At 25.4% G+C, this 12606-nt stretch overlaps 1 protein-coding gene across 2 annotated transcripts in view; it reads left to right on the forward strand.

The window, feature by feature from the left end:
- Positions 1-12606, forward strand: part of LOC100197320 (ubiquitin carboxyl-terminal hydrolase 32) — a 104879-nt gene that overhangs the window by 22394 nt on the left and 69879 nt on the right. For both annotated transcript variants that reach the window (XM_065808102.1, XM_065808103.1), the window contains exons 6-10: positions 2592-2723; positions 4613-4720; positions 5742-5848; positions 7825-7872; positions 9520-9603. In XM_065808102.1, the coding sequence (XP_065664174.1) occupies positions 2592-2723; positions 4613-4720; positions 5742-5848; positions 7825-7872; positions 9520-9603 (479 nt within the window). The remainder of the gene's footprint in view (positions 1-2591; positions 2724-4612; positions 4721-5741; positions 5849-7824; positions 7873-9519; positions 9604-12606) is intronic.

Below are 12606 nucleotides of genomic sequence, written 5' to 3' on the forward strand. Positions count from 1 at the left end.
ATTAAAATAAGCAAAATCTACGAAAAGAAAAATATAATATTCTTGCTGTCGTATTCTGAATAATAAAAGTTTAATCTGCAGTATTTCTTTTCATTATAACATATTGGTTAAATTGTGTTTTACACCTGTTTATTCCCAGATCATCGATAGCTTGCTTTGATAAGGAGTTTCAGCGCCTGGCTATTTAATTGTTGAAGATGTTGTGGTTCTGTTCACTATATTGAACCATTTGTAGTTTTATTTGCATAACATGGCCACGAATAATTTGTTTATTTTGATTTAATAAATTTTCCTGATCTAAATGAATTATTATTTCAAATTTTACTTGCAAACATAGCATAAATTATTTGTAAACTTTATTATAGGCCCGCAAAGGTTTTTGAATAGACCAATTTAATTTGAAAGTAAGTTTTTTTTAAGACCACAAATATATTTGAAAGCTCATTCTCTTTTAAATACATGAAAATCTCAGGTCAGTTGTAGGAGTATTATGGTCACATTGCTACTGGTAAAATTTGCTGATATAAAATACCCCTGCCTGGGGCTTTTGGTTGAGTAAAGCTTTAATTCTTCTGAGGTCACCTGTTATTAAGTTTTTTTGAACTCTGTGGTAGCTCTCAGAGAGGCTCATACCATTAACAGCTGTAAAATAATAGATTATTAACAGTGCCATGTTGTTCATGAAAGGTATCTTTGTTACTACTTTTGGTGTGCATTGTTGTGGCCACATAAGGAGCCTTAGATATACTTATACTGTAAACTATGTTTATATATGCAGTGAAAAGACTTTAGATACTCAGACTTTGAATGACTCAAGAATAAGAGTTTAATTTTAAACCCTATGTATGCAGACAAAACTTGTAGTCATCCTGTAGTTCAACCAAATTATACACACTCTAGTGTGCATCAAACAATTGGCGTTAATACCTTCATTTCTAGAAAGTCATGGGAATAAAAGAATAAGTAAAGTTATAGTTCTTCTATACTTTAAATTATTTTATGTGTAATTGCAAATGCGTCTACTAAATACTAATGTTTAATAATGGATGTAGGGTTGATTAAGGCAACTACATAGTTCATTGTTTGGGGTTTCATGTACTATCTATAATTGAGTCAAGTGCTCTAATAACTTAAAACAATTAAAAATTCTAAAATTAAAAATAAAAAACTACTAGTTTTTTCAATCTTTTATGAATATTCGTGGTCTTCAAAGTATTTTTATGAATATTCGTGGTCTTCAAAGTATTTTTTTTATCTATTGAATCTTAATTATTGAAAAGTTCACCAGACATGCTCTTTGAGAGGCTAGTTTGAGTTTAACTGTTTCATTTTTTCTCAGTGTTGATGGCTATTATTATTTGATAGACTCAAAGTCCTTAGCTTGTGCTCAGTTTTTCTTATTGTTACTTAGGTGGTTTGGACCATAACATATTTTCTCTAAAAGGTTTTACAAGAACAACTTTCTCGAAAGCAAGCATCTTTTTATTTTTGCAATAAATCATTGCAAAGATACTGTGTGATGCCAAGCTTCATTTACCAAATCTTGTATTTAAACACAGAAGTAAAGTTCTAATTGCAATTGCAAAGACTAAACTGTTTGCAAAGAATTTTTATCTTATTTTGTTTCTTGAATTTAATGACCATACTCTTCCTGTCATCCCAGAGAAACAGGTTAATCCATTGTTTTCCACTTTATTTCTTCTTGGATTATCATTCACACCTGACCTTTCGATATACTAAAAATTTGACAATATTCCCTATAAGGAATATTGTCATATTTAGGCTGGTTCTTCTCTTTCACTTTTAGACAAGATCAAAATGTAAATGTAGTTCAACTAAGATGTCAACTCTGGCTGCCGAGTTTGAGTCTCTGTCCCACCATTCTAAAGTTGCATGTTTTTCTTTTTTTTACAAATGCTATTATTGTCACTGCTTAAATGAGCTATTATCTCTCATTTCATCAATCAAACTCAATGTCTTTATTTCATCAATCAAACTCAGTGTGACTTTTTATTCATCAATGGGACAGCCTTGGGTCTATTCTACAAATTGTGCATAAAATGTTAACAAAAATTATGTGATGTTTTACGTTAAATATGTTATGTTACCTCTTGATCAGGATCAAGAAAAATTCAGATCAGAAAAAGTTCATTAAATATAAAATCAAAATTAATATTAAAATTCAGGCATGATAATTTGTTAAATTTATAAAAACAAATGAATAACTTAATTTACCTAAATAATTTATTTAAGTAATTGTTAAATAATTATACTAAATTTATCTAAATTTAACATTGTTTTTGCAATTGTTTCTTAAAACTAATATTTATTCTTATTTTTTTTTCTCTTTTCAAGATAAAATAAAAAGTAGCTTTCTTAAATGTAGTCCTTCTGGAGATAAATAAAAAAATGTAGTCCTTCTGGAGATAAATAAAAAAATGTAGTCCTTCTGGAGATAAATAAAAAAATTAGGAATTAATTACTATAATTTTTAACTTTGTGATTATAATTAACATTTTAAATAAAGTGAGCAGATTATATTATTTCAGTTGCAACCTAAAATCCACAGAAATAAATAAATTTTTGTTTAGTGAGTGAGTCAGACATAGTTGAAATTGAAAAACGTTACTGGCAGATGAAAAGTTGTTCTAAATCTGGTTATTTTGATTTTGATACCTTCAAACTGTTTGTATCTCCACCATTTCCTGATCTTCATTGTCAAAGTAATTCCATTTGTCCAAATTTTTATTCATTATTTAATATTTTTTAATGTTTGTACTTTAATTTTTTATTCATTATTTAATATTTTTTTATGTACTTTTTGTTGGTACTGTTGTTGTTGTTTTGATAAATTATTTATATTGCCGAACTAAATTTTATCTGCTTTCAACTTGTTTTTAGTTTTTAACTATGATCTTAGTTTCACATTAAAAGAATTTTTTGGAAATTTTGAGCATGAAGTTTTTGGAAATTTTGAACAAGTCTTTATATTTTCTTTAAACCTCTAGAACTGTTGCTTTTTTTAAAAGGAAAGTTCACACAACTTTTTGGCCCAAAATGTTGAGAGAATTTTTTCAATTTTGATATGGACTGGGTTTTTTTACAAATTTTTTTAATGTAATAAAAATTTTCTTAAATTTTGGAAGTTTTATAAAAAGTCAAAAAACAACAATTTGTAAAACTGATGATGAATTTTGTAGTATTATCATTCAAGTAACAATTTTTAAACACATTTTTTTTAAATTTGTTTAAGAAGTTTTTTTTTTTAATTTTGTATAAAAAAAACATTTAACCTGACACCACTTTTTTTTTTTTTCCAGATTTAATAAATTTTCCATTAATTTATCAGATGGCAGATCTGATAAACAAAAAACCATTTATGTGTTTTAAATCCCTGGTTTTGTTAGTATGTTTTCTAAAAAAAATTAAACATTAAGTCAAATTCTGTTTGTTTCTTTGAATATACAATGTTTGGTGTCAAATGTTGATGTTGGTGTCAGACTAACATGCTCATATCACTTTTTTTTTATTTCTTATTTTGTTAAGTTTTTAAAAATCTCATCTTATTTCAAAATTTAAGTTGCGATATCTCTGCTCAACATTTTTGGCTGAAATTTTGAATATAAAGTTTTTCCTTAACTAAAAATCATGTGTTTAAATTTAAAATGAAAAAGACGTATGGTTCCTGGTACACTAAGGTGTCCCAGAAAATGCTTTTTAAAAAAAATGTCTGCTCCCACGTTCTAAATGTGTTTCATATAACAAAATAATACTGGAGTTGAAAAATTTTTGAAAAAAATTATTTTCAGGGGTAGTTCCTTTTCGGGTCCCTAATATTATCAAAAAAAATGCTCTCAAAAATATATTATATATCTCAAAAGAAGCAAAGTTATATAAAAATTATTAAAAATAATCATCATTTTATAAAAAGTATTAAGAAAAAAATAATTTTAATAAAATTTTTTTGTAAAACTTTTATTTAAATATTTACATAATATTTTAATAAATTTTTATTTTTAGTTAAAAATGACATTTTTTAGGCAATGAAATTTTAAATTATAATTTTTTTTTATAAAATCATAATTATTTTTGAAATTTTTATAAAATTTCTTTTAATTCTTTTAGAACTATTTATAGATATAGGTTTAGAAGAGATTTTTTCATTAAAGATTATTTACATTTAGGATATTTAAAAGTATGCTTGAAACGTTTATTTAACTATGAAGCAAATGATATTAAAGATGATATTTGATTTTTTAGTTTTTATAAAACAAACAAAATATGTTTTTTAATTATCACTATAATGCAGATGAAAGAAAGAAATATATTTAAAGTTTTCAGAGAAAATATTAAATGGGTTTTCTATGTTGTTCTGAAAAAAAAAAAGTAAGAAATAGAAGGTATGAAAAATTTTAGAAGGTAATAGAAGGGTAATAGAAAAGTAATAGAAAGCTAATAGAAAGGTAATAGAAGGCAAGAAATATTTTTATTGTAATTGATATTTTTGTCTGCTGTATTAAAAAAAGTTATAAATTTCTTATTAATATTTTTCATATTTTATTTTAATGTTATTATTTAACTAATGTATTAATAATGAAATAAATATTTTCAGGTTTTTTCAACTATTTTGATCTTAACAATGATCAAGTTATTGATTTAAAGGAAATGATTTGTGGAATATCAACACTATGTAGAGGTTCAACTACCAAAAGACTTAAAGGTTATTGTTTTCATTTTTCATTTCAAATTTATATTCTCTTATACTATTTAAAATTAAAATTCATAATTATGTTGAATTTAGTAATTAAAAATATACATAGAGTTTGCACTTAAACTTACACAGAACTTTATCATAAAATAAGTAACAAAAATAAGTTACAAAATAAGTAATAAAAATAAGTTACAAAGAAAGCTCATTTTAAAAATAATAGTTTCTTTTAATGAAAAGTTAATGCAAAAAATTTATTTTAAATAAAATTAAGTTCATTGGAATTTGAATTTGATGCCTAATGAAAAACTTTTATTTGAAATTATCAAGTTAATGGAAAGTTCAGAGAGATTTTTAAAAAATTGTTTTTGATTTTATTTGAGTTTTTTTTATATGATCTTTTAAAAATAATCATTACAATTATTATGGTATAGGTTATAGAAAGTCTCTGTTCATTAAATATTATGGTTCTTAAAGATCATTATATTATTTAAATCTAGTTGTGACTCAATGTGCCAAAAAATAAATGGCACTGATAAAAATAAGTCTAGTGAGATATTGAAATATCAACATCTATAAAATGCTAAAATATGTTGTTTTTTTTTCATAAATTTAAACTTGTATACTAAACAGTTTTTGGACCTGGTAATTGTTTCCCTCCCACTTAGATATTTTAGAAAATAATTTCTTTATGCAGAATACGTAAACAAGTCTTTTTGCAAATTATCTTTTGAAATCAAAAGCAAACTGTCATTATCTTAATAACTCAAACTTTGTTACAATTACAAGCACAAATTTTGTTTTATTAATAATTATTATTTTTATTAATAATTGTTATTTTTATTAATAATTATTATTTTTATTAATAATTACTATTTTTATTAATAATTATTATTTTTATTAATAATTATTATTTTTATTAATAATTATTATTTTTATTAATAATTACTATTTTTATTAATAATTATTATTTTTATTAATAATTATTTTTTTTAATTATAGTTGATATTTTTATTAAAAATTATTATTTTAGCTTCTTTTGCAATCTTTGACATGGATCTTGATAGCAGTTTATGCAATGAAGAGTTAGACAACATGGTGTCAACACTCCATGAGATTTATATAAAGTGTCCTGGCGATGTAGGTATTTATTAACTTTGTTTAATTAAATTATTTATAATTTAGTGTATAAGATAATTGTCTTTTTTTATTGTTTATCAATCTGGTTAAATACCATATACCACAATACAAGCTAAATTTTATCTATGGTAAGTTATGTCACTTTGATTCCAATGCCACCAGAATATGGAAAAAAAACTTATTGGATTTGTATGAAAACTTTTTATTATAAAAACAAACACTTTGGCTAAATAATGAAGTATATGACTGTTTAAAAAAAGTTGATACTATTAATGTAGATGAGTGTTCATTGTTTTACACAGAAGTTTCTCAAACAGAGCATAATTTTTAATTTAGTTTTTTAAAATAATATCTTCTAGTAAATGACGGCATTTTCTTGTCACTTTTAAGTTATTGAATCAAATCTAAATTTTTAATGTTATGCAAAATTCAAAAAAATATTAAATTTTCTTGTATTTAAAAGGAAAATACAAAGAAAGACAAGCAACGAATAGCAAACTCTTTGATTTGACTTAATAAATGGAAGAACAAAAAAAATCATTAAATGGTGTTACAAATTTCTAGTTGAATATCATAAATCCTTTGATAAATTTCTATGGAAAAGTTTATTTAGTTATGGTTTAGTGTTTTCTAAACAAATATGGCAAATATTACAATAATTTAAAATACTCCAAGGAAGATTTTAGTTATAATAAAAAATGCTTGTATGTTTTTATACATAAAATACAAACAGGTCAATGCTTTTTAACAAGGCCTGTAATGGTTGTAAGATTAAAGCATTGGTCAAAATATTGATTTCTATCAAAACTGATCTGTTCAATTTTTCATGTAATTTTGGTTTGTTACCAAAACCAAAATAAATGAATAGATTTTATAACTTTTATAATTATCTAATTTATAACTTTTCGATATTTTTCGATTTTCGATTATTTTCATTATCATTGCCATAATTTCACTATTCTCATTATGGCTGCCATTAGTCCACTGTTTTCATTATGGTTGTCGTAAGTCCACTATTTTCATTATAGTTGTCATTTGTCCACTATTTTCTATTAGGTGGCCTCTAAAATATAAAATTTTGCTGGTTAACAAATTTAATATAAAAATATTAAATTTTGTATTTTTTGTTAATGAATAAGAATGCTTAGAAAATGCTTTTAATTTGTGAAATATTAGCAGGAGCTGTTAAAGTATTAACCACTTGAAATGTTTCTTATGGTTAAACATGAAAAAAACTTTGATTCTCTAACATGGTTTTTTTTTAATGAAATATTATGGTTGCAGTTGTTAAAGTATTACCACTTAAAATGTTTATAAAAATAAAAAAAAGTTAATTCTCTAACATAGATTTTTAATTTATGTTTATTTTTGATTTCATCCCAATAAAAATCCCAATCTCCCAATCAAATCACCAAAAAAATTTGTTTAGATTAAGATTGGTATTACTATATAATTTTTATTGGTAACACTATATACACTATATACTATACATAATGTATTTTTATACTCAATGTTTAACACTATATAATGTATTTTATATTCAATGACTATATCGTCACTGAAACTTCGAAACCTCGTAACAGCCACTTTTGGCCTATTACTGTTTATGATGTGAAACGTTTTTATAAAGTGGTATACATGTACTTGTAAAACCGTGTAACAGTCTGACCAATGAGATTGTCTCAATTTGTCATGTGACAAAAACACTTAATTGCATTGGCTATGAATATGAAAGCAAAACTAGTTATCATCAACCTCCTGAACAATTAAAAAAAAATCTCATTTGAGGTTTTGCAGTTTCAGTGACGATATAGTGTATTTTTATACTCAATGTTTAATGCTATATAATGTATTTTTATACTCATTGTTTAACATTATAATAATTAATATATAACCTAATGTTGTATGTATTTTTTAAAAAACTTATTTTATCTTAGTTATTTTAACAAAAAAAACTAATTTTTTTTTTCATTTAGACTTCTATTGCTAAAGAAGAAATTCTACAAGGATTAGTCCCTAATGAGGTATGTATTGTTACTAATATTTCTAGTTCTATTGCTGCTGCTGCTGCTGCTGCTGCTACTACTACTATTATACCTACGACTACAACTACTATTACTACTACTACTACTACTACTACTACTACTACTACTACTACTACTACTACTACAACTACTACTACTACTACTACTACTACTACTACTACTACTACTACTACTACTACTACTATTACACCTACAATTACTACTACTACTATTACTACTACTACTACTATTACACCTACAACTACTACTACTACTACTACTACTACTACTACTACTACTACTACTACTACTACTACTACTACTAATACTACTAATACTATGACTACAACAACTACTATTATTTCTCCTACTGCTACTACTACTCCTACTGCTGATTATTTAAGTCATCAGTTCATAACTGTTTATGCACAACACAATTTTATCACAAACAAAGTGCCATTACTACAATCAAAAAGTGTTGACTGTTCTAAACAATCAAAAAGTGTTGACTGTTCTAAACAATTAGAAAGTATTGACTGTTCTAAACAATTAGAAAGTGTTGACTAGACAAAATATTTTTATTAAGACTGGAGTATATAGTCTGGTCTTATAGTAATTTCTTTTTTATATAGGCTTGTCTGTCTTATGGAAATTTCTTTTTTTAGCTAAGGCTACCTGAAAAAAATCTTCCTGCCTTACTAATAGTGTTATTTTATTAGTTAAAGATGTCACTTTTTGTTTAATAATGATGTAAAACATAATTAAAAACATTTTTGTTGGAAATGAAATTTCATTATTACTAGTATAGTATTAAAACACGTTTTCTGTCAGGTATTGTTTGTAGCATGGTGTCACCTCTTTTATTTATTTATTTTTAATTTTATTCTTAAATTGTTGTATTTCTTACTTTAGAAATTTTTTTTTTTTTTTTTTTTGCTTTATTTATTATTAATCTACTGGAAGATTTTAAGACATTTTAAAGTTTGTTACCCGGTACTTAGGGTTGTGCTTTTATGATAAGAATGGTAAATGCACAAAAATATTGATATACCATACTGTAACTTACACTATTTTTCTGTAAAAGCATTTTTGCTTTTTAGGGTTTGCTGGACTAACTGTTAGTGTTAACTTTAACATTCTGCACATTCTCTGTTTAATCTTCAATAACTTATTTAAAGAATATTCCATTTGCTTTCATTGGAAAGTTAGCATCTGCTTCTGCTTTTTAAATTTTTTTTAGCTTTTTTAGTGATTTTTCTTTTAGAAAAAATAAAAATTATCAATATTGATTTTTTTTAATTAAAACCCAAATAAAGATAATAAAGATGTCTCTTTAAATAAAGATATATGTCTCTTTAATTCATGTAGAGAGAATCTTGGCAACGTGACCAGCAGATTGCCTTTAATAAAAAAAAATTTAGAAATGCAACAATTTCTATTGGCTTTATTAATAGTTTGATTGGCTCTAACAATTTAGAGTTGTTAGAATTTTTTTTAACATTAGAAATAAGATTAAGTAGGTAATATTAGTTGATGTTTTAGTATACATTTTAATTTATGTAGGTTAATCAAAGAACTGTTGTTGTTGTTGTTGTTGATGTTATTTATCACAAAATAGAAATATACACATCTTTTTATTTTTTACAGGAAAATAAAGTTACATTTGATCAATTTCGAATATGGGCATCAACAAGTTCACATATTCATGAATTCTTGCTTTTGATATTTCAGGTAAGGTTACAAAAAAGGTTGTTTGCTGTTATTTGTTGGGTAATTTAAAAGTTTTTAAATGTGTTACTAAAACTTACATTAACTGTCTTGAGCAAATTTTTTTTATTAATTTGATTTTTCTAGCAGAACAATAAAGCTAAAAAACTGTTCAAAGCTTTTATTCTTTTTTTATATATTAGTCATATTTTATAAAGAATAAACTACATTTCAATGATTTTTGAAGAGATTTAACTTTAATTTAACACAAACATTAAAACATTTTAAAGATGCAAAATTATTATAATTGTTTAATTGCATATTTTAGCTTTTTAACTGCAATGATTTTGCAAAGAAACCCTTGCAGTTAAATAAGGGAAAACAGTTTAAAAGTTGATATAAAAAAATAAAGATTGATAATATGATTAAGATAGGTTGGCGCATTTTTGATTAAGATAAATAAGTCTGTTTTTGTTTTTCAAAAAAAAAAAGGCAAACGATGAAAATATTTTTTTTCTTTATTCATCAAAGCTTTGAGTCTTTATAAAATCTTGGGTAATATAAAAGTTCAGAATTTAAAAAAAAGTTTTTTTATCAGAAACTAGCAATAGTTATCAGTAACTATAGGCCTTTTTACATGTGTTTATGTTAATAAAATATTATTCCATGATTAAACTCATTCCCCACTCATCATAGCTTTAGCCTATATAACTATTTTTGACTTTAATTGAACAAATGATCTTATTAACAACAAAAATGCTTATAACATCTTTAAATTACAGGAAACATAATAAATAATAAATTTTAATATACATTATTTAATTTTTTTTAATTTTTTAATTTTTTTTAATTTTTGTAATTCACCTCCCCAAGGCCAATAAGGCCACTACAGATGAGGAGGATACTTGTGGTTATAACCCTCTCCCAACTCTATAACTTTGTACTACTAGGGGCATGGTGGGAATCAAACTCGGAACCTCTCGCTTATGAAGCGAGCGCTCTACCACTACACATCTACCGCATAATAATATAATATGCAATATAATATAATAATATATAATATACTTTATAGTATATAATTATAATATACTTTATAGTAATATGCTTTTCTTCTTCTACCCTTGTATCAAGGGTGTCAATGTTGTATCAAGGGTGTCAATGTTGTATCAAAGGTGTCAATGTTGTTACATGGGTGTCAATGTTGTATCATGGGTGTCAATGTTGTATCAAGGGTGTCAATGTTGTATCAAAGGTGTCAATGTTGTATTATGGGTGTCAATGTTATTACATGGGTGTCAATGTTGTCAGTGAAAATACAATAATAAAAAAATCACCGGAGCTTTTTTCAAGATGGCATCTAAAATAATATTTGTAATATCTCAGCTTGAAGATGATTTAGAAATATGATTCTTGCATCTAGGATTATGTTTTTGAGGTCAAGAAATTCATTTTCGACATTTTTTATATTTGAGCTGAACAGCTAAAAGATGGCAGCCGAAAAGATATTAAACTAATACACTTTACGCATACCCATTTGAGATTAGAAATTATTTCCTATAATATTATGTTATATTTGTTATATATATTGAAATTAATGTTAAAGATTTAATGTAGCAATTCTTAACTGTTGTGAGTGGAGTTAGTTCTCAGATGAATTCTACTTTTCTAAACTGAAATCTAAAATAAGTCAATTTATAAATAATCATACTAATTACGATTGAGAGCAATTCTTGTTTTTGTGTGACACTAAAGAAGTTACTTTTCGTTTAACTTATTACATTTCTTACCAACTGACTGTGAATCTAAAAAGCTAATTACAACGTAAACTATATTATAACCTCAATTCCCTTGTGACTTAGAATGCGCGGTTCACAGCATGCTTACAAGTCATTATTTTGCCAGTTTACAAGGAAAATGCACAAAGTCCATTTTTGGCAGTATAGAATTATTTATACCACTATTTAGTATTTTAAATTCTTTATCGTTTGATATACTACACAAATTTAATAAATTAATTATTAATGAGTTATTAGGATTTTTTATTGCATTTATTACACAAAACTTATTATTTTAACTATTGCGCAACAACTTATTTGTTCATTATCTCAAAATGATATTTTTGGATTTGCATTTCTCTTGTATACCAACAATTTCTCAACTGCATTTCCTTTGAGGCTTCAAATGCATGTGTATAAAGTCGTTGTTGCAACATAAACCGCTAAATACTCTCTAGTAGTTGTTTAGACGAGATTTACAACACAATATAAACTGTTATCAATCTTTATAAGAATAATAATTGAATCTAGTTGACCCTAAAAATTTTGTTTTAGTTCTCTAAAAAGAAATTTTATTTATTTTATCATAATGGACGTAGCAAACAAGTTATGCTTATTGTGCAGTAAATCTCTTTCGTATGCTGAAGAAGTAAGTTTTATGCAGAAGTACCTAAGTCTTATATACTTTTTCACAAACATAATTGTAATACTAAGTCTTCAATTTGTCACTTTGATTTTGCTTTTGTATGCCAACTACGAATATATAAATGAATATACAAACAAAATAGCATCTGGATATAAATTTATTATTTGTGGGTTTGGACCTGATAAGTTGCAGTAACTAATAAGTTGCAGTAACCTGATAAGTTGCAGTAAACTACGAAATGATAGCAAATTTGAGGAAATGAGAGAATTAAGTCAATCCATGTTCACATTCATTGCCACAAAGACTATACAAATGCTAATGCATGAATGGGTGAAATTCAATGTATTACCTCTGCGCATGCAATCAGTTTGTATATAATTGTTAGTAGGCCAAAGATTATTCCTACTTCAAAAGAGATTGCGTCTGTTGGGAAGAGAGAATTAGCTACTTACAACAAGCCAAGGACTAGGTCTTCAAGATCTATTTGTAGAGGACGTATATAGGTTTACACAAACTACGTTGTTCATTGATGCACCATTGCAACTTGACTTTTTGTGGATGTGTGGTGCATGGCATTGAGTCACTTGTAGACCTGGTTGGAACAGC

The sequence above is a fragment of the Hydra vulgaris genome, chromosome 10 (genome assembly GCF_038396675.1).
Source record: "Hydra vulgaris chromosome 10, alternate assembly HydraT2T_AEP".
NCBI classification, from domain to species: Eukaryota; Metazoa; Cnidaria; class Hydrozoa; order Anthoathecata; family Hydridae; genus Hydra; species Hydra vulgaris.